At 44.6% G+C, this 23,169-nt stretch overlaps 2 protein-coding genes across 5 annotated transcripts in view; both read right to left on the reverse strand.

The window, feature by feature from the left end:
• The window catches only part of GCNT2 (glucosaminyl (N-acetyl) transferase 2 (I blood group)), an 83,115-nt gene that overhangs the window by 22,530 nt on the left and 37,416 nt on the right, over positions 1-23,169 (reverse strand). Inside the window, exons 2-3 of one of the 4 annotated variants that reach the window (XR_011995689.1) lie at positions 20,016-23,169; positions 13,070-13,717 (exon numbers count right to left, since the gene is read on the reverse strand). The exon at positions 20,016-23,169 is cut by the window's right edge and continues 169 nt beyond it. The exons of 1 other annotated variant lie outside the window; for it this stretch is intronic. Coding sequence is in view for 1 of the 3 variants with exons in the window: in XM_025999376.2 (XP_025855161.1) it covers positions 10,474-11,398 (925 nt within the window). In the remaining 2 variants the exon portion in view is untranslated. Of the gene's footprint in view, positions 1-10,473; positions 11,673-13,069; positions 13,718-20,015 lie in introns of those variants that run through there. 2 more of the 4 variants (XR_011995690.1, XM_025999376.2) reach the window with 2 other exon arrangements.
• LOC140594642 (N-acetyllactosaminide beta-1,6-N-acetylglucosaminyl-transferase-like) overlaps positions 13,551-23,169 on the reverse strand; it is a 22,159-nt gene continuing 12,540 nt past the window's right edge. Inside the window, exon 2 of the mRNA XM_072729156.1 lies at positions 13,551-13,717. Within this exon, the coding sequence (XP_072585257.1) occupies positions 13,551-13,717 (167 nt within the window). The remainder of the gene's footprint in view (positions 13,718-23,169) is intronic.

Genomic DNA, 23,169 nt, shown 5'->3' on the forward strand with positions numbered 1-23,169 from the left:
CTTTATTTACGTCTTTCAACACATGCCTCCTTTCCCATCACTACCATGAGATTAGCGGTATCATGCTCTGGTTAAGGAAGTGAAGTATGAAGAATTGAAGGGATTTGTCCAACATCACAAGATAGAAGAAGCCATGATTTGAGTCCCCTCTCTTTTGAGGGAAGGGGACCCACATACTTCATTCTACCCCAGTTCTCAATTCCATGTGGACCACTGGAGGACTCTGAAGGTCAATGAGGCCAAGTCTCTTTCATTCGGCACCCCCTTACTACACGTGTCCTTATTTGTTTTTTAGTGTTTTTAAAAACATTTTTTAATGAAGAAATAATCCCATTCCAAAATACAGACACACAATTAAATAGCTTAATCACTTCACGATATAAAACGTCTCCAGGAGGTTCCAACACATACATGCACACACCACAAACACACACACAACTCAATGGATGGAAGTTGACAGGGAGATGGACCAAATGTCCCTTACTGAGACACCTTGTTTCAGGGGGGCACCTCATTCTAGAGGAGACAATAGTGCTTTTTTTTTTTTTTTCACTTGGGGCAGAGAGAGGAGATTCAATTTATCTGTAAGTTGCAGGTATCCTCACAAGTCAAGATGTCAACATAGATGTAGGATTGTTGTTGTTCACCTGTTTCTTTGCCCCTAAGCACGAGTTTGCGCACCTACCCATGATGCACGTTGAGACAAGCACTCTCACTAACCAGTGTCCTACCATCAGTTACTCTGTTCCTCTTATTTTCCCACACGGAACAGTAGTATTGGAAGGTGAGGGGAGGGGGGAAATTCAAGCTGATTCTGAGTTCTAGAAAATCGTCCAGATCCCTTGTAGTAATTTCAGAAGTCTCTGCATCATAGAAAACTTGCATTTTTCCAGTACCTGATGTCTCTTAATGAGGACAACTGGGTGGAATAAAGAAACAAAACCAAAATAAAAAACCTCACAGTTATTAGTACTTACCAGGCACCAGGCACCATTTTTGGCAACTGATACGTATTACCGCACATAATTCACTGACAATGGTAGGTACGATTATCGTCCCATTTTACAAACACAGAAACTGAGATTCAAGTGATTATATCATTTGTCTCAAATTGTATACAGTAGGAATCTGCAAAACTGCATTTGAAGCCACGCAGTCTGGCTCCAGAGGGCCTCGCGGCTCTGCCTAGCTCAGTATTTATGGGTGTGCCCAGAAAATACTCTCCAGAAACAAGGAGAAATGTGCCCTTCTTACATGGTCCAGTGGCTGGAGTTTGAAGAACTTGTAAAAAGGAAAATGAAACATTCACACCAGGCTCATGACACTTGTCCATTTCTTTAGTATTCTGCTGTTTTTAGGTGTGTGGTGTGACGTGTTTAAAAACTCAAAGTCCACACACTGCTATTCTAATTCTTTTTTTTTTTTTAAAGATGTATTTATTTACTTCAGGGGGGTGACAGAATGAGGGGTGGGAGGGGAAGATAGGGAGGGAGAGAGAGAATCTTAAGCAGACTCCCTGCTGAGCTGGGAGCCCTACATGGGCCTGGATCCCACAGCCCTGAGATCATGACCTGAACCAAAAATCAAGAGTCAGAGGCTTCAGGGACTGAGCCAACCAGGTGCCCTGCTGTTCTGATTCTTGAGTGTCCTTGGGAGTCATCTAAAACTCTCACTGTTAGAGCTACCCAGAGATTCTTCTGGCTCTTTTACAAACATCTTTGAAAAGAAATAGTAGCAAGTCAGAGCCACTGCTGTGAAATGCATTATTCTACATATATATATTTTTTGGTGGGTTGGGTGGGGGAGTTTAATTGAATTCTATGAGAACAAGTGACAATGGAAAATACATTCATATGTAGCTGACAGCAAAAGATCCTTGTGTCATTTCCACAAACATACAGAGACTCCTAAAATAGGAAGACTATCTATTTGTCCTTTTCCGCCCCCTAAATAGAGGAAGTGGATATTCAGTAGTAGCAAGAGAGGAACAAAAGTATCACAAAACACTGCACATGAACAGTCTATCCCACTAAATCAGTTTACTACTTTTAGTAACATCGTCCTCCCATTTTCCCGGGCAGGAAGAGGAAGGCCAAGAGAAGAGAAATATTAACAAGCATTATTCTGACTCTTGCTTGTAAAGGCTAAAGGCTTAAAGAGTCTGTAGATTCAGCTTTGTTCATTAAAAAAAAAAAAAAAAGGAATACATAAACAGTCTGGTTGATGTCATATATCCTATAAGATATATGGATATATATATACATATATATATAAGATATATATATGATATAAGGATATATATATATATAAGATATATGGATATAGGCTGGATAAAAAGATTTTCACTTTTCAGGAAATCATTATTATGGGATATGTAGAAAGCATATTTTATATTTCCTTAGGAACTTTATATTGGAATTTTATCTTTCCTTTGAAAAGAGGAAGCTACTCATTTCTGAAAATTAGAATCAATTCAACGATGTTTCATAGATTTTGTTTTCTGGCTTTGAGTTTGTGCAGTATGTTGGTAGTTGTAGAAACTGACTGATGGGCACAAGGGGGTTATGGTGTTATGTGTTGGTGAATTTCGTACTGGAGCTCATAAATTATCAGTGTCAGTAGCTAGGAGGGGCAAAGTTTGTTTTCACTTTGAGGAAGTTGAACACCCAAAATGGGAAGGATGTGGCTGCGCCAGCAAAAACCTGTATTGAATGATTGCGAAAAAGCTCACATTTCTTTTGTGTCCTGGCTGTGCTGATTTCCTTTTCTAAGAAATTACATTATGTTCTAAACAAATATCTCTGTAAGGCCCGTCTGGTTCACCATATGCTGTCAGAAAACAAAACAACCTACTAATCCCGATTCCTGTTCCTTTCACCTGATGTGATCACAAAAATAAAGTCTCAAAGACACTACTGAAACCCTTTGGATTTTTAAGGAACCACTTCTCATAGATAAATATACCTTGGCAGGTATTCGTTTGAGGACAAAATGAGCAGTTTTAGTAGTTTCAAAAATTACGCCGATAACATTAAGGGAAAACAAAGTTACAAGGATTAAGTACCCATCCCAACATGTTAAACTGCTTACATTTTCTTCTACTTCCTCCTGCTTCTCTTTGGGTTTATCTATATCCACTTGTACATGGTGGTGGAGCCATAGTGCAGACATCCTTTTTTTTTATTATTTTTATTTTTTTAGACATCCTTTTATAGTAAAAAGATACTTACATTAATTTTAACACCTTGTTCCTTTAGGAACTCTAGGCCACATTAAGGTTTTCTTTATATATATATTCATATTATTAAGTGGATAAACACTTATCCTGTCACTTGACACTCAGCTTTTTCACTTAATTCTCAGAACAACTTATTTTTAATTTTTATGGTTATGTTTTATTTTATTTAAGTACTCTCTGCACCCAACGTGGGGCTCGAACTCATGATCCTGAGACCAAGAGTCACACATCTACCAACTGGGCCAACCAGATGCCCCTCTCAGAACAACTTATTAAATAGTTGTTGTTATCAGGACTGTACAGGTGAGGCGTTTGAGGTTAGGGTTACCTGTGGTCACAAAGCTAATAAGGACAGAGCTAAAATCCATCAGCAGGTTTGCCCCATTCCTGAGCCCAGAAGATATTTACTCAATATGAACACTTCCCAATTAGCCCTTTACGCACTACTTTTTGACATCCTCTACATGCAACCGACACCATCAAGCTTTTTTTTACACAGGCTCAGTTTCCTTTTTCCTGGTGGCTGCCTTTTCTCAGTCAAGGAGAGTCTCTGATGGAAATCAACAGAACCAAGAGTTGCTGCAAATCTATAAATGGGCCAAACTCTGGAAAAGATGGTTGATATCCGCAGTTCTCCAAGCGTACTTCCTAGACAGAAAGCATCAGTATCACCCGGGAGCTTGTTAGAAATGCAGATTCTGGGGCTTGCTGCAGACCTGCTGAATCAGAAACTCTTTGAGGGGAGGGCCCAACAATCTGTGTTTCTACAGGCCCTACAGTGGATGTTGGGGCTCTGCCCGGGAACCATGGCACCATACACATTATCTCACTTAATACTTAGAACTTCTTTGGGAACTAAGTGCTGTTTATTATTCCCATCAGTGGGTAAACTGAGAGGTAGCATACATCAAAGCCAATACCACATAGTTAGCAAAATGGGAGCCAGGACTTAAACTCTGTCTGGCTCTGAAGCCCTTTACTTCTTTCCTTTCTTTAAATGTTTTAACCCTCTGTCTCATTTTTTTTTAATTTAAATTCAATTTGCCAACATATAGTATAATACCCAGTGCTCATCACATTCTGAAGCCTTTTTCATAGTACCACATGGACTCAAAGGGGGTAGAAGAGATGTAGTGGTGGTAGTGGTTCAGAGAAATAGACATATTTCTGTTAGATAATGTTGACATTATAATACTATACATCTATGAGGGCTTTGACACACAAAATATTTTATTGGATTGCTTCAAGAGTCATTGAAATGACATTTTATGTTTTTGTTTTTAAAAAAGGCAACTACTGCTTCTAGAAAATATTTATCTTATACAATTAGTAGACAATGATGACAATGAAAGAATGTTGGAAAAATGGTCTTGCCAGTTCTGAAGTGGCAGCTCCATTAATCCTTTCTGCCAGGATTCAAGTCATGTTAAGCTCTGTGAATGTTTACCAATCATAATGGTATTTATATTTAATTAAATCTTCATATATACTTTAATCCAATTTCTTCTGTCTTGCATAATGTTGTTCTGGAGATTAGGAATTAAAAGCTAATTAAGAGCAGTTGTTTCCGGATTATTTCCTTCACAGGGGTGGGGAGCAAAGAATGTTTGGGCACAAATTCCCCAGTAAAGATGATTCAAATATTACAGCACGGCCAATGGCTGGAGGCATCATAAATGATCTTTCAACTGTCTACAGTTTCAGCAGAGCTTAATTACGTAATAGCAGGCAACCTGCCTAAAGTTTCTCTACCAGGAGCTCACCATTTTATGATATAAACTCATCAGTCTAGGTACTCAAGAGCCAGGATGAATTGTAAATTATAAATCTTCCCCAAATTACTGACCTGAGAAGAGCCTAGAGCTCTTTTCTTTCTTTCTTTTTTTTCTAGAGCTCTTTTCTAATGGTGGATTAAAAGGTCCAAAGGCCCAAATCACTGATACAATAGTTTTAAAATGATGCACAAATGTATTATGTGTAATTAGTATTATCTGGTGATACAAAGTGGTATCATTTATTTTTTATTCTTTTAAATATTTTTTTTGAGAGAGAGAGTGTGCATGCGTGCATGGTGGGGGGCAGAGGGTAGGCACAGAGGGAGAGGGAGACAGAGTCTTAAAACAGGCTCTACACCCAGCCTGACACAAGGCTCCATCTCATGACCCTGAGCCGAAATCAAGAGTCAGATGCTTAACCGACTGAGCTAGCAAGGTGCCCCTAAAGTGGTATCATATTAAAACTCTGTTAAATAGATAGGAACCCGCGGAAGTTGTTGTTTTATATCATTTCTCCTTCAACCGGAATTGATCTCCATATTGACAAAAGAAGTACCAGGGTGAATTGACATCCGGCCCCATTCACAAAATCAGCTTTATGGTAGACCTGACTGTTCTAATGACATTGAGACTCGATTCCATTAGTCCATCAATTTGTTCTCATTCTCCATCATTGGTACAACCGGCATGACTGAATGCACCCTTTGTGGTTCTAGAAACTGATTTCTAAATTTAGGCTGATGTACAGAGAGCACAATGCATACTTTGAAAAAGACTGGGACTGATCCAGCCCCGCCCAGATTTAAGGGCCTGGTAACCTTTCCGTAGAGAACACATACCTTCTCAATGGCTCAGTGTTTACATTTGCTGGGAGCTACACCTGGAGAAATGTTTCGAGTTTCTTTCTATTGTTGTCTTTTCCTAACCTTTCACTTCCTTATATTCCGGGTTGGTTGTTTTGTTTTGTTTTTCTCCCTAATCCAGTAGCTGAGATGCAGCCTAGATCCAAATAAGACAGTAGAAGCCCACTGCATGAATGGTGAGTGGGCCAGAAATAAATACTAACAGCGGGCTTGGATGGGTGCCAGGTGGTGGGAGAAACTCAAACCAGGTGCGGGGAAGGTAGGAACTAACTGGAGGCGCCCACATAGGGTGCCAGTGCTTTCTCTTGGAATCAGATGCAAATGCATGATGGGCCCCGGGAGTGGCTACCTGATAACCAGATTTTTTTAAGGAGGAACTTTGCCCTATGAACTTTCCAGTTGGAACTCTGGGGCTTGCCAGTTCTAAAGGTCTATCTGATACCTTTATCTTTGTCTTTACTGGTATCACTTGAGGGATTTAGCTATTGTGGAATTATACCTCCAAGCAGTATCTTATCTCCTGTTTCTCTAAATCCTTCCTATCAAAAATTAACCCCATCTCACCCAGATACAGGACCCTTCTATACATCCTTCCAATATTCTCATACCTATCCATCCCCTCTCCAAATCTAACCCACAGCTGCCCAGCAAGCTCCATTTCCTCAAATCAGGATGGGTGGTAGTATGGGGTAGTGATAGGGAAGACAAGGACGGTTGTCCTATTTCTAACCCTTAAGGAACTCAAACACTGAGGGTGTAGGGCAGAGGAGAGATTCACTTAGCATGAAATTATAATCCAATGCTGGCAGCAGAGACATTGAGCAGAAGAACCCAGAGTTGGGGTACCAACCATTTAGGAAGGGAGTGATTGGAGGTGGTTTCCAGAAGTGCCATCCAAGGTGGGTTATAAAGGATGAATCAGAGTCAGGCAGAGATGGCAGGAGGGATATATTCCAGAGAGGACATCACAAAAGGCCACCACCCCTCAGCCCTAAATTAAGTGAAAATTGCAAAAGTGTGTGGAGCCAAGAAGTCTCTTGGAACATAAAGTCCGAGGCATCAAGTAAAAAGAAATGAAGGTAGAAAGAAGGGTCGGGGAAGGGGAAAGGGAGGAGGACTCAAGTCATGGAGGTCATGTCAAAATATGAATTTCAACGTGATCCTCAAGATAATGAAAAGTCGCTGTAACGTTTTAAGTAAGGAAACAACACGTATTTTACTGGCCTAAGAGTTCTACGCACTCAGCATTGTTGGAGTCTGGGAAGCAAAGATCCCTGGTGCCTTTGTCCCACAAAATTGTTTGGGTCCAGATTATGAAATGCTTCAAAATAAGAAAAACTTAAGCATTTAAATAAAATTAGCTCCTTAAAAAAAGAAAATAAATAAATAAAAATAAAATTAGCTCCTTAAATATCCGCATATGATCTATGTAAATAAAGAACACATTTGGTAGTCTTTTGTTTCTCACAATTGGGCACCTAAAATAAAGATCAATTTTCTTGTTCTGTGTATTTTTGTAGTAAACTTAAAAACAGTGTATATAAACATTGTTTACATACAAGAGGGGCCTGGCAGGCTCAGTCGGTAGAGCATGTGAATCTTGATCTCAGGGTTGGGAGCTCAAACCCCACACTGGGTGTACAGATTACTTAAAACAAAAAAGAATCTTGGGGCACCTGGGTGGCTCAGTCAGTTAAGTGTCTGCCTTTGGCTCAGATCATGATCTCAGGATCCTGGGAGTGAGCCCTGCATGGGGCTCCCTGCTCGGAGGGGAGCCCACTTCTCCCTCTCCTTCTGCCTGCTGCTCCCCCTGCGTGTGCTCTCTCTCTCTGTGTCAAATAAATAAATAAAATGTTAAAAAAAAAAATCTTAAAAAAAAAAAAAAAGAGGACCTCTCTTCATTGTAAAGACAAAGTCCTCAGGATGCCTTGGTGGCTCTGCGCGGTTGAGCTTCTGCCTTCAGCTCAGGGCGTGATCACGGTGTCCTGGGATCAAGGCCCACGTCGGGCTCCCTGCGAGAAGCCTGCTTGTCTCTCTGCCTGTGTCTCTGCCTCTCTCTCTCTCTCTGTGTCTCTTGTGAAAAATAAATAAATAAAATCTTAAAAAAAAAAAAAAAAAGACACAGTCCTCAAGATGCTCCACACAGTGATTAGGTTCAAAGTCAGCCTGGCTGCTTCTCCCCTCGCCAGCCTTTTCTAAGAACATTAACAGAAAAACACCCCCCAGTTCCACAGGCTCACAGAAGGAAGAGCCAGACCAAAGCCTGTTCCAGATGGGGACCGAGGAGGCTGGCACAGCAGCCTGTGTGGGGCTAGTGAGCAGTTGCAGGAAGGCCACCTTCCCGTGACTCCAGCTAGCACAGGGCCCTGCTACGCCTCAGCATGTTCACTGTGTTCCTACACACACACACACACACACACACACACACACTAGCACTTCATATTCCAGCGAACCTTCTTTCCAGCAAAAGTTTGCTGGAAAGTGAAGGGACACCTAACTTCCCCTGTTTCCCCACAACCCCTCGCCCCCCCGCACTCCTTACCCGTCTCCTTTCCTTTCTGGGATTCAGCAGGGAACTTGCTTTAGATATAGGAAAAAAGAAGTGACTATTCCTTCCTTTCCTGGTGCAAATTCAAGCTTCAGGTCACACAAATCCAGGATTAGATCCCAGCTTTGCTTGGGCAAGCCGTGTAAAGATGAGCATGTTAGTTCAATCTCTCTAAGCCTCCTTTTCTTCCTTTCTACATGAGGGTAACAATGATTACTTCTCATCCTTGAAGAAATGATGTAGAGCCTACATCTGGAGCAAACTGGATCAACCAAGACTATATCAGATGCCACCTACAGCCTATTGACATGGGTTTGAAATAGTCATTTGTAAATAATAAGAATGAACACTTACTACACTGTGATAAATGTTGGTTTACTCCTGCTCCTACAAGTCTTTGCGATCTGACAATTTGGTGGCCCATGGGAGAGCATACGTCTCTGTACCTCGTCACCTGGCCCACCCTCTTTCTGCCCTGAATAGATTTTTGTGACCACCACTCCAATTTGGCTCTTAGGAATGCTGAGTTATTGAGAAAAGAGGCACCGCTATGAATCCACTTTCAGATATGAAGGTAGCTTCAAACTGCACTCAAATGTGCCCATGATAATAATACTACATGTACAAGCAGGGAGTTATTGCACATATTGGCAGGCACAGGGCCACCCTCACACAGGGCTGATACACACAGCCTTGCTGTGTGTTTATTGGGACATCACCAGGAACAGGTGCTGCAGGCCACACAGGTGTTCTTAGACAACACACAGAAAACAAAATTTTGAAAAGAAGCTCAGTCCTGAATCGAAGAGGGAATCTGGTGCTGTTTCCTGCCTTCAGTTGCCTAGTATATACCTTGGACCCCCTTCCAAAGGATCATAAACAGTGGGAAAGACTTCACAGTATATGAAACCAAGAGACTGCCGGGTGGAATTTCCAATAATCTGTGACTTCGAAATTGGGAATTTCCTTTGGATCAACTCTGTATATTCCAACTCATTTTACCCATTCTTCTCGACAACGAGATATCAGACTGTATTTGTTGAACCCAGGCGGTTGAGACCTGAGTACTTGATGAGGTCTTAGATTAGAGACATTTAACTGAAGAGATAATTTATCAACTTCCAAAGAAGAGTCACAGATTTCTAAAAACAGCCCCACCAACTTTGAGCAATGACTTTGAGGATTAATGTGATGCTGCGTCAATGTGCTCTGAAAGAAACACTACCTATTTCGACCCATAAATTCTAGAAGGCTTATTAAAAATCAATTTCATCATGTTGTAGCCGTGCTTATCAAGGGCTGTGAAAAGCATTTGTTCACAAGACTGAGCTGGTGTATGTCAATTATACCTCAGTTTAAAAAAAAAAAAGAAAAGACAAGCAGGGAGGCCTGGGGTGGCTCAGGGGTTGAGCATCTGCCTTTGGCCCGGGGGTCCTGGGATCGAGTCCATATCAGACTCCCTGCAGGGAGCCTGCTTCTCCCTCTGCCTATGTCTCTCCCTCTTTCTCTCTCTCTCTCTCTCTCATGAATAGATAAATAAAATCTTAAAAAAAAACTTTATAAAGACAAAAAGAGTGAGCTACACGATCCATGATCAGAGACAGCTTTGCCAGAGCTCCTGTAGCTCTGCATACTTCTTCCATCGCTGTACTGAACACAGTTGCAAGACAACACAGTTGGCATTAAACTGTCACTAAATGGGATCCCTGGGTGGCTCAGCGGTTGAGCACCTGCCTTCAGCCCAGGTCGTGATCCCGGGGTCCCGGGATCGAGTCCCACATCGGGCTCCCTGCGTGGAGCCTGCTTCTCCCTCTGCCTGTGTCTCTGCCTCTCTTTCTCTCTGTGTGTCTCTGATGAATAAATAAAATCTTTAAAACAAACAGCAACAAAAAAAACTGTCACTAAGTAGCAACTTAGACCAACAGTTTTCTAAGCATCACAATTTTCCCCCCAAATAACTTCAGATGAGTGTGTTCTCTCTCGAAGAGCTGAATGCTAGTGCGTCCAATCTGTGAATGAGAAAAACCGGCCACGGAGATTGGCACATACCTGGAATCCTGTTAAGTGTCACCCAGAAATGTTCATCGGGGCTGTAGGTATCTTTGGACCAGTGGAGTAGATCAATGGCCCTCTTGTCATGGAAGATAAAGTCGACAAACTCTCTGGTGAGGGCCACGTAGGCAGTGCCAAAGTAGATGGTCATCTGATGTGGAGGCGAGGTCTTCAAAACATTGGTATTTTTCACAAAAGAGCCATCCTTGCCTATGTGCTCCCGGTGCACGAATTTCGTCCGCTTGACGGCGTGACTGGGGGGCAGCACCCCGGGGGTGATGTTTTTCCCTTTAAAACCCTTCAGATACCGAACGATCTCCTTGTTGGTCTTGAGGGGGAAGTCCTGGCCACACGTGTTGATGGCGTACTTCCAGGGCACCTGGGAGGCCGCCAGGTCCTTGAGGCAGTTCAGGTCGGCCTGGAGCCTGGAGATGCCCCCGTAGACCACGGGCTCCATCCTCGAGGCCAGGAAAGCGTTGGGGAAGCAGCTCAGCAGCTGCCGCACAGATTCCTTGAACTTGGCCGTGGCTTTCTCATCCACGTGCACACAGTAGACATTCTGGGGCATGTAGACGGCTCTGAAGAGCCTTTCGAAGGTCTCGAAGTTCTTGTGGATGACCATGACGTAAGCCAAAGGGAAGGCAACCTCTTCCTCCGACAGGGGGCTGGTGATGTAGTGGTTCTGGAGCAGGTAGTCCTCGCAGGGGACACTGCCCACGGGCGACGGCAAGGTGTTGCCCCACAAGAAGGCCGCCCTCCCCTCTAGGGCGACCTCGCAGGCGTGCAGCCTCCCGCGCCTCGGGCCGGGGCCGCTCGGCTTCCCCAAAGTCGGCGGCAGGTGCAGCTGGCTGTGGTAGACCATCACCAGGAGGAGCCCGCTGAGCAGGGCGACAGCGAAGAGGCAGCACCTCCACAAGTTCATGCTCTCCGCTTCCTCGGGGGGAGGGACCTCTGTCTCCAGGGGCCGCAGAGGCGCGGTGGCCGGCGGCCCGGGCCGCGGCGGTGCAGGGGCGGCCCCGACTCCTCCCGCGGGGCCTGCGGGCCGGGGCGGGCAGCGCCCGCAGCGCGCTCGGGGGTCGGCGCTGCCCCGCGGCCCCCACGCCCCGCGGCGCGGACCGCCCGGGAGATGCTGCGGCGGCCGCGCCGCTCGCCCGCCCCGGGTGCCGAGCCCCCGCCGCCCGCGGCTCCGACCCGCGCGGCCCGCGAGGTGCCCTCCTCATTTGCATGCGAAATGCAAGCGGCGGAGCTCGGCAAACCGCGTTCTGGAATCGTCCTGTCCACCCGGGCTGAGTTTCCCCGGCTTCACCCCGCCCCCTCCTCCTCCTCCGCCCTCCCCCCTGCCTCCTCCCATCCCATCGATTCCCATCCGACCTCCCGTCGCTTCTCAGGCTCCCTCCCCGCCCCCCCGCTCAGCCCTGCAACCTGCCAGCAGCCCTTGCAGACCACGCTCTTCAGGACGCCTGGTCCACCCCACCCCACCCTCCACCCCGATTTTAGAAATAAAAGCGTTTATTCCCTTTTCCCGCCCCGCAGCCCCTCGTTTGCATTCCGGTGGCATTTCTGCCTCCGGGCACGCGGGCGCGGGTGGGGGTGCGGGGGATGCGCTTGTACGGTGTGAGGAAGGAGATCCCGTGGCGAGGTGGGTGCGCCCTGGGTCACAGCAGACCGGTGCCGGTGCGGTTGCAGCGCCTGGACGTGCTTGGGTAGGTTTGTGGGGAGAGGGAAAGAAGAAGCCCACCCCCGGGTTGGAAGGGGGAGGCCCAGGGAGGAGGGTGGAAGGGACCTGGCACTGCCCTGACTTGTGCCACCAAAGGAGCCGCGTGGCTGCCCCGGGGGAAGCAGTCACACCTCAGTCTGCAGCCGGAGGGCAAGGGGATGGTCACCGTTCCCAGAAGGCGGGTTCCCATTTCACACGAACTCCTGACTCGGTATTATCTGCATCTGCAGCACGTGGCGTCACTGGCCACTGGGTCTTTCGAAAAGCCTGACATCTTGATTTGAGGTCATTTCACAGAACTCAAAGGAGCCTCCTTCCCACCCAGCCCCCCCCCCCCCCCCCCACACACACACATACACTTCCTTACTCTGAAGCAAGAACAAAGGCTTCAGGGCTGCTGCAAAATTCCTGGAAGTCTCAGTCAGTGTAACTCAAGGGGAGGCAGGAAGGGAAGCAGGTCTGGTCACATTACAGAGGGGTTGTCATAGCTCACCTGGGCCAGGTGCCTGGAGCACTCAGCAAACACGGAGCCCGTGGTAGACTTAGGAGGGCGGTAAGGACGTTTCTGGGGGAAGGTGAGTGGGCCAGCTCAAAAACCAGTTGTGGCAGCCTGGGTGGGATGCTCCAAGCGGCCTGCTCCCAGCTCCGGCGCAGTCACCCAGCCATCCTACCCGTCTGGGCACCATGTGGCAATGGCAGCAGGTGCCTCTGTTAGGAAGGGGTTCGGTGTACAACGCGGCAATCTCCCTGCCCCCCTTCCTGTCCCACATGCCCCTTAGCTTACTGTAATTCCGGAGCTAATAAATGACAGCAGTGCCATGGAGATGACGGATATTGATTTGGAAACAGACTCAGAGAGCTGGCAGGGACTTTAAAGATCATCTAACATGACCCTTTATTTCACAGATGAGGAAATGGAAGCCAATAAGAATATTTTTTTTCCAAAGTCATTCAGCTGGATAGAAGCCAGAAACCTGCACTCCGCAGCTCCCTTGTCCAGATGCTGAAGCCAGTCTACTTGGCTTCAAATCCCCACTGGTCAGTGACCAGCTGTGAGACCAGGATAAAGTAATTTAACCTCTCTTGGCCCTGGGTTCTTCATCTGTGAGATGGAAAATCACCGTGGTTCCCATTTCGAGTGGTTGTGAGGAGCAGTGAAGGAGAGGACTCCTGTTCAGGGTTTGTGTATATGATCTCATATGTTCAACACCCATTGCCAGTTACTGTTGTCATTTCTCTTTTGAAAAATATCCAACATTTCCGACCGACCCTGTGAATGAACTGATACTTTGACTTCTGTTCTTAGTAATAGAGAAGAGAAACATTTATCCTGCTCAGGCTTTTCCACTGGGTTGATTTATTCCCACTGAAAAAGAGGGGAGTCTAAATCTCGCTCTTTTCCTTTCCCATCGCAGAAATATGGCCATAGGAAGAGAAGAACTGAATCGTCCATTTGGGTGCCTTCACTTCCCTTTGTTCTTATTAAGCCACACACTTTTCTGCAAAATATATCCTTGGCCAGACCTGGGGAGAGCAGAAAGGGAAGTGCTGAGGAGGGCAAGAGAGATTATAGGTTCCATGGGTTGTTCCCCCCTTTTAGCCTTGAGCCTTGGTACAAGAGGGAGCCCGGTGGAATGCCCCTCCAAGTAAAACTCAGCACATCTTTAATCATGGTTTAGCCAAGCCCGATTGCAAATGGGGCAGGGAGTGGTGCGAGGTGATTCATGGTTCGAAATGCCAGCACCCCAGAAACCCTCCTATAGTCTGTCCTGCCTTATTTACAGTGGTTTAGACGAACAACCTGACATGAAAATGGGATGCCTGCTAAGCACTTAGCCCAGCGGGTAGGTTTGTTTTGCTTGTTATCTGTGGCAACTGAACAGGCATTTTCTTCTAGCAAATCACTGGGCGGGCTAAGCTATTAACTTCCACCCAGTACACGATTTCTGCTCTGTTCACTTGAGTTGGCTTAACATTGTGAACACTGTCGTCATGTAGACATTCTATATCACACTCCCTGCCTCTCTCTGTCCCGGGATAATTTTTAACAGCACCAACAAGAAGACAGCACCGGGATGGCAGCTGGCAGCACATAATCAGCTCAGCTGAACAGTCAAGAAAGAGGCGAGGCTATCTGGGGCTTTCTGAGAACACGGTGGGATGTCTTTCCCTTATGTTCCCATAGTTCTCATTAACCTTCTAGGAGCTACATAGCCCTGGCTGGGCCATGAGAGGTAACTGCAAATGCTGGTTCAGTTGTCACGGGGGCCGGGGAGGAATCCGGGCCCGACTCCTTTCCAAGTGCTTAGAGTCCTCCTTTACCTCAGATTGCTTCTCTCAGCTTAATTATTGCTACTGAATCAAGGTGATGCTTTTGGTTGGGTCCGCCACATCTCCACCAAGTATACACCGTTAGGGGTCAGTCTGCCAACCCCCAACACGTTGGCTTCAGGGGAGACACAGAAAACAGACAAGAAAAGATCTCTCAGCAGCCAAAACAACGATCATGACTCTGTGGACTGGACTCACACTGGAATGCGTATAGGAAGATAAATAAAAAGAGGAAGCGAAGCTGGTGGAGGAATGGAGAGACGGGGCTCCTAAGTTCAGGAGTGGCAGCCAATGTTTGGCCAAGGTGTCATGGCCATAGAGGGAGAGTGGGGACCACAGTGAGGAGCCTGGGTCCCACCTAAAGCAAGCAGCTCCCTCTCAACGCTGGCTATTAATGCCATGCGGTCATCGGGCCAGTGCTGCTAGCTCTTCGGATATTTTTAGCTGAGAAATCTGACTTTTATATATTAAAAAAAAAAACAACCCAAACTCTTTCAATGTTACCAAGTAACTAACACATTTTTAAGACACAAGGGCACGCATACGTATGCATCCTGAAGATTGCATTTGGCCCAAAGGATCCCAGTTTATCATCTTCGCTTTAAGCATTAAAGGTCATGTCCTTTGAATCCCTCTTGAGACTTAGCCTATGAACTTATAGTTTAGACACAATCCTAACAAACCCACTCAGAACTAAGCAGATAAAAAGCCACAAATTAGGGACACCTGGGTGGCTCAGCAGTTGAGTGTCTGCCTTGGGCTCAGGGCGTGATGCCGGGGTCCTGGGATCGAGTCCTACATCGGGCTCCCTGCACAGAGCCTGCTTCTCCTCCCTCTATGTCTCTGCCTCTCTCTCTCTCTCTCTGTGTGTTTCTCACAGATAAGTAAATAAAATCCTAAAAAAAAAAAAGTCACAAATTAAAAGAGGGATGTAGCACTGGGAGATCGGGGCTCGCCATTGTCGGCAATGGGTGGCAGACAAAAGATGAGGTAGGTTCCAGAAAAACTCCAGAAGCAGAGCAGTGCACAATCATTCAGTTAAAGGGTGACTGCCACTCATACAGCTTGGTGACCATTTTATTACAGTCGATCGGTACCTCCAGTATTTGTAAATTATCAAATAAGTTAATGTATATGAAAGGGCTTGACAATCGTAAAGATCAGGGCAAACATTGGGCCAACCAGATCTTGTCTGAAAACAAGCAGAGTCCTAACATGTAGTGAATAGGAATATAAATGTATTTCTATATCTTATCCATGTGTGCTGGATATGCTATTTAAAAAGTCATTTGTGGGGCGCCTGGGTGGCCCAATCAGTAAAGCATCTGCCTTAAGCTTAGGTCATGATCTCAGGGTCGTGGGATGGAGCCCTGAGTTGGGCTCCCTGCTCAGTGGGGAGTCTGCTTCTCCCTCTCCCTCTGCAACTCCCTCTGCCTGAGATCTCTCTCTCAAATAAATAAATAAATAAAATCCTTAAGAAAATTGAAAAAAAAAGTCATTTGTGAACTGTTTATTCAGAATCTTTTTTTAATTAGCCATTTTCTGCACAAAATGGGAGGTGTTCAGTTATTTAATAACCTCACAATTATGACAAATTTTTTTGCTGAAAGTGTTAGGTAACTATGTTGACCACATGATTCTACATCAGGCATTGGCATTTTTTCTTTTTTCTTTCTTTCTTTCTTTCTTTCTTTCTTTCTTTCTTTCTTTCTTTTCTTTCTTTCTTTTTTTCTTTCTTTTTTTCTTTCTTTCTTTCTTTCTTTCTTTCTTTCTTTCTTTCTTTCTTTCTTTCTTTCTTTCTTTTTTCCATTTTTTTCTGTAAAGGGCCCCGTAGTAAATATTTTAGGCTTGTGGGACTTTTGGCCTCTGATGCAACCACTCAATGATGTTACCTTCACAACATGAAGGTAACTATAACAATATGTGCCTGTGTCCTGCTAAATCTTTATTTGTGAACACTGATATCTCAAGTTCATGTAATTTCCACTTCACCAGACAGTCTCTTTTTGATTCTTCTCCAACCATGTAAAAATGTAAAGTCACTCTTAGTTTGTGGACAGTACAGATAGGGACCAGATTTAGCCCATGGGCTTTACGTAGTGTGCTAATCTCTGCTCTAGATTGCAATTATGTTCCTCCAAGGTCCACATTTTGCAATACTGGAGTCTTTGCAGTCACCTGTAATTCCTGTGTAATTTCTGTCTTATCTTTCCAGATAAAGAAATGTGAAATGAGGGCAAAGAGTAATGTTGGTAAAGACTCCTAACTCTAGGAAACGAACTAGGGGTGGTGGAAGGGGAGGAGTGCGGGGGGTGGGGGTGAATGGGTGACGGGCACTGAGGGGGGCACTTGACGGGATGAGCACTGGGTGTTATTCTGTATGTTGGCAAATTGAACACCAATAAAAAATAAATTTATTATTTTAAAAAAAGAGGAAAAAAAAGAGTAATGTTGGTCCTTACACCTGCACGAAGCCCTTTTATATACACCATCTGGGTTAGAGTGCAGGGCACTGGACTATGTACCTCAGTGTCCTTCCTTCTTCTATAAAATGGAGATGTTAAGAAGCCTGATCACATAGAGTTCTAAAGAGATTTAAATAGTATGGGACATAAAAAGAGCGTAAAACAATGTGTCTGCTAAAGACACGTAAGAATTACTCAACACATATTAAGACATCTCTCTGTTGGTAAACTTGGTTCAACTAGGAAACTACCTGCCCTGCCTGCCTTCTTGGGTATGTTTAGTGCAGCACAGCAGCTGTGCTTGAAGGGTCATTTTGCTGCCTATGCTGGGGGCACCTTAGTGGCTCAGTTAGTTGAGTGTCCGACTCTTGATTTTGGCTCAGGTCATGATCCCAGGGTGGTGAGATAGAGCCCCATGTTGGCCTCCAGTCTCAGTAGGCAGTCTGCATGAGATTCTTTCTCCCTCTGCCCCTTCTGCTCATTCTCTCTCTCTCTCTCTCAAATAAATAGATCTTTCAAAAACAACAACAACAACAACAACAACAACAACTCACAAGGCTCTGCTGCTTTCTACATGACCCTGAAAAAGTCTCTTAGGATCACTGTGCCTTAGTTTCCCAATTTTTAAAAAACGAGTAGTCTATCCAAGTGGTGGAAAGTAAATCTGGCTAAGAAGGCTTCTTCTGCATCTTCTTCTGCTATGCCACATACCACCATCCTAGCCCACCTCGTTCTTCTGGGGTCACACTCTTTGTCCTACTTCCCTGGAAGCCTGCTTCAGGTATCAAAGTTCTTTCCCTTCTGGGGTTAATCGCCCAGATTTAATTCTTTTTTTTTTTTTTAAGATTTTTGTTTATTTATTCATGAGAGACAGAGAGAAGGAAGGGCAGAGACACAGGCAGAGGGAGAAGCAGGCTCCCTGCAAGAAGCCCAATGTGGGACTCAATCCCAGATCCCGGGATCACGCCCTGAGCTGAAGGCAGATGCTCAACCACTGAGCCACCCAGGCATCCCCCAGATTTCATTCTAATTGCCCAAACAAAAACAAAAGTAAAAATCAAATAAAAAATGCAAACAAAAATTATATCATTGGTTGTAAGCTGTTACGTTTCAAGGAATGGGATGGGTGACTGTCTCCTCTGCCCCTTTTCTAAATATCTCCTTTGAGGAAAAAAAGATTGCGAATTCATGAAGGGAGCTTGCATGTCCAAGGTCCGTCCAGATCCAGGATAGTCTCCTGCCTCCCTTCTAATACCAACTACCTCCAAACTCCTCCACCTCCATATTTTTGAACATCACACTGACATTGCAACGGGGATGGTATTTCTACTAAGAGACAGTATTTTATCATTCAGCAGCTTCCAGAGATCTGTATCTGGAAGATACCCTTCATCTTTTTAACATTTTCAAATAAGTGGGAGCCAAACAGTCTTAAAATAGAGATAGGCAGTGGTTCCCTCCAACTTCTACTTTTAATAGCTCTATTAAATTCTTGACTTGTGCTCAGTTTATTCAAACCGCTGTCCTACTAGCTTTTTTCCCACAGAACCTGTTATTAACTTGGGTTTAGACTGTTTATAGGACAGAGGGCTTGGATCAATCCCAAAAAGCAGACACTTCTTTCTTAGACATTAGAGCTGGAACACATTTTTCTCCAAGATATGTCCTGTGCAGTTTATTGAAGATCTTTGCATTTGATTCTCCCACTGGCTAACATGGTTTTCGATTCAGATTTTATGTGTACCAACTTATCCTTTTGAATGACTTCCTTATACTCTATCCCTTCTCCTCAAAAACAATGGAAAAATTGTTATAAATAGAGTAGACTTGGTCCCAGGCTGCTTTGGTTAGGGCCCTTGTGACTGTTAGTACAGTTTCAATCACTACCTTCCAATGAGTCTTCAGTATAATGGAAGCTGCATACCTGAGTGGTTTGATTATAACTTTCCCCCAGTTTATTGATCAGTGCTGTTCTATGGAACACAAGTATCTAAGGCTCTAATTCTTGATCCTGAGATGACCTTGGCATTGGGAAGTAGGAGGAATGTGCTGGGGCAGCTCTTAGGGTAACCATCTGTCCTGGTTTGCCCAAGACTGAGGGACCTCTGGGGAAGTGGGATTTTCAGTGCCACAGCTGGGAAAGTCCTGGGCACACCAAGACGAATGGGTCACCCTAGACACCAGCAGTCCTACCCACTCACAGCTGAAATATATTTGACTAAAGAGTATAGAATAACTGATCAGTGTGTGGGGTGCTTGGGAGGCTCAGTCAGTTAAGCATCCGACTCTTGAATTCAGCTCAGATCATGATCTCAGTGTCCTGGGGTCAAGTCCTTCCTCCACCGCCCGATGCTGGGCATTGGTTAAGATTCTCTCTCTTCCCCTCTCCCCATTCCCCCCCTCAAAAAAAAGGAAAAAAAGGTTAAAAAGAAAATACCAGGTGCACCTGGGTGGCTCACTTTTTTTTTTTTTAATTTATTCATGAGAGACACACACAGAGAGAGAGAGGCAGAGACACAGGCAGAGGGAGAAGCAGGCTCCATGCAGGGAGCCCGATGTGGGACTCGATCCCGGGTTTCCAGGATCACGCCCTGGGCCGAAGGCAGATGCTCAACGGCTGAGGGTAGCTCACTTGGTAAAGCATCTGACTCCTTACTTCAGCACAGGTCATGATCCCAGGGTCATCAGAGCAAGCCCACAATGTGCTCCGTGCTCAGTGGAGTCTGCTGGAGATTCTTTCCCACTGTCCTTCCCCATGGCACACTCGCTTCTCGCACCCCCCCCACCCCGCCAATAAATACATATTTTTTAAAAATAACTGATCAGTGTGGGAGGAAAAGAAATGTTCAAACCACTGATCTGGGTTGTGGAGCATACAGGCCATCAAAAGTCTGCAAACTGTAATGCATAAAAACTGCATACCCCTCCCCACATATCCCAACCCCTGAGGACTGGGGACAAAGCGATTCGTGTTTGCAGGATAGCTTCACCATGAACAAAGAGAACACACACATCAGTTGTGCTACCTGCACAGATGCTCCCCCAGTGGATATAAAAATGTCTTAATAGCAACCTGGGTAATGGAGGGAGAACCTGAAAGGAAAATAAGTGTTATTAAAGTGTTAACGGATTCTGAAATCCCTTCCCTCCACGTCACATGTGAATTGAGAGACATTCTTTCTATTAAGAGGAGACTAATAGAAAAACATGGGAAGGGGGGTTCTTATGAATTAAAATGCTCATTTTAACATTTACAACAAATGGGCAATAAAGCCAGAAAATGTTCACTTATTTACAGAGCAGCAGAGTCAACCAGCCATTTGAGCTCTCCGGCTCTCAATTTCCAAATTTGTACACCCTTAAGATTGGAAGTAGACGTTCCCTCAGGCTTCTTTCAGCTCTAAATGCTGTGATTATTCTAAATGCTGCCCAGAATAAAGAGGAGGCTGTCTTTACAGAAAACTGCACTGGGGAGTTTTGTTTCGATTCACTAAGTGCAGAGGAAAGTCCAAAATGTGGTAGGATAACTGACCCGAGATAAAATCAAGAAGTTTTGGAGGTGGGGTGGAGAGCAGGTAAGCTCAGACAGACCAAAGTCCTGGGAAAGGAGAACCCACATGGGGGTGTGCAGCCTCTCCAGGAGACTACCTGACACTTAACCAGGACTTCAGGGTCTTAGCTGGACAGTTTTCGCATGGGATGTGGGAGAGTGTTTGGGGTCCTGGGCAGGAGGGCTTTCCTTCTGTAGACTCCCAAGGAGCTCTGCCTTGAATTGAGGTCAGAATTATAGACTTTCATGAAAGAGGAATCCTATGAGTTTGTGGGGCTAAGGAAGGGGGTGGCTAAAGAGGAAGCATCCAGAAGAGGCAACTGATGATGGCAGGAAGCCAATGCATTAGGGTGATCTGAGTATCTGCAGCTTGATTAGTAAAAATAGGCAGTTTTGGAGCACCTAGGTGGTTCAGTCGGTTTTGGCTCAGGTCATGATCTCAGGATGGTGGGCTCAAGCCCTGCATCAGGCTCCGTGCTCAGTGGGGAGTCTGCTGTAGAGTCTCTCTCTCTCCCCCTCCTTCTCCCCCTCCCCTGCTTGTGCTCACATGCACACATGCTCTCTAGCTCTCCCTAAAATAAATAAGTCTATATAAAAATGGCAGTTTTATCCTCCAATGTATTCACAATTAAGTTCTGATCTTTGAAATCTGGCTGAAAAGAAAGATTATGGGGAATGAATATCATCCATCTATTCTCTGAAAACATGGCACTGATGTGGATACGGGATAAACAGATTTGGGGGAAAAGCTTCTGCCACTAATGATGGCTTTTGTCCAAAAGCATCTCAAGAAAGAATGTCATATACTCTGCAGGTCAGAGGATGAGGGAAAGACAAGCTTATAAACAGCTCTGGCACTGAGAAACCGCACGAAGAAATGGTTAGGAAACTAATCTATTTACTGCTTTGGATGTAACTTTCTAAGATTGCAAATTGTCTACTCAGAAAAAAAAATCACCTAAAATCTTAGCAAGGTCATTTCCTTTATCAATTGATGAGTTAATTCCATTAAATAAACAGCCCTATGGGGCATCTGGGTGGTCCAGTTGGTTGAGTTTCTGACTCTTGGTTTTGGCTCAGGTTGTGATCTCAGGGTCGAAGGATGGAGCCCCGAATTGGGCTCTGTGTTCAATGTGGAGACTGCCTAAGACTCCCTGGCCCTCCCCATTGTACTTTCCCTCTCTCTTTTTTTTCTCTCTCTCTCTTTCTCAAATAATAAATAAATCTTAAAAGAAAAAAGCAGCTTTATGAAAACCCAGATCTGATCTTTAAAGCAGGGCCTCTACTATTGAGGTTTTCTTTTTACTTCTTTGGTGCAGAGTAAGGCACCAATTTGGTAAGCTCAGGCATGAACTTATGCTTCAGACATGAAGCATGAACTTATGCTTCAGACTGAAGCATAGTCTGGCTTGCGCCAGTACAGTTCCCAAAATAAGATTGGCATTGCGAAGCATTCCCAAGGTGAACAAGATGCTTTGGAAAAACTGAAGGAGAAAGAATAGTCCCATTGCTGTTGACCAGGAGCAGAAAAGACTTCAGGAAATGTCTGAACATAACTAGAAAATGCTATCTGAAACTGATCCTTGGTGGTGGAGGGGATGATGATTTGCAGCTGACTGGGCAGCAGGGCTGAGGGGCATACTAAAAATCATTTCCATTTAGAAAGAACAACATTGGAAGTATCACAATTTCGGATGTCAGTATATACTGCAAAGCTGTAGTAATCAAAACAGTATGGTTCTGGCACAAAAATAGACACATAGATCAGTGTGTAGATAGAACAGAGTAGGGATTCCAGAAATAAACTCCAGTTTATGGTCAATTAGCCCATGGCAAAGAAGGCAATAATATACAATAGGGGAAAGACAGTCTTTTCAACAAGTGGTGGTGGGAAAATTGAGCAACTACATGCAAAAGAATAAAAACTGGCTTTCTTACACCATACACAAAACTAAACTCAAAATGGACTAAAGACCTAAATGTGATACCTGAAATGGTAAAAATTTCTAGAATACAGTAATTTCTTTGACATTGGCCGTAGAAACATTTTTTCTAGCTCTGTCTCCTCAAACAAGGGAAACAAAAAATATGTAAACTATAAACTATTGGACTATACCAAAATAATTTTGTCAGTGCAAGAAAGCAACAAAAGACAACTTATTAAATGAGAGAAGATATTGGCAAATGATATACCTGATAAGGGTTAATATCCAAAGTATGTAAAGAACACAGAAACTCAACACCATAAAAACCCAATTCAACTACAAAATGGGCAGAGGCCCTGAACAGATATTTCTCCAAATAAAAAATACAGATGAACAATAGACACATGAAAAGATGTTCCACATCACTCATCATCAGGGAAATGCAAATCAAAACCACGATGAACTATCACCTCACACCCAACAGAATGAAAAATTAAAACAAAACAAAACAAAACAAAACAAAAAACTAGTGTTGGTGAGGATGTGGAGAAAGGGAACCCTCATGTACTATCTGTGGGAATGCAAACTGGTCCAGCCACTCTGGAGAACAGTACAGAGGCTCCTCAAAAAATTAAAAATAGACTTACCATATGATCCAGGAATTCCACTACTGGATATTTACCCAAAGTAAATGAAAATGCTAAT

This window comes from Vulpes vulpes, chromosome 12 (assembly GCF_048418805.1).
Source record: "Vulpes vulpes isolate BD-2025 chromosome 12, VulVul3, whole genome shotgun sequence".
Lineage (NCBI taxonomy): Eukaryota > Metazoa > Chordata > Mammalia > Carnivora > Canidae > Vulpes > Vulpes vulpes.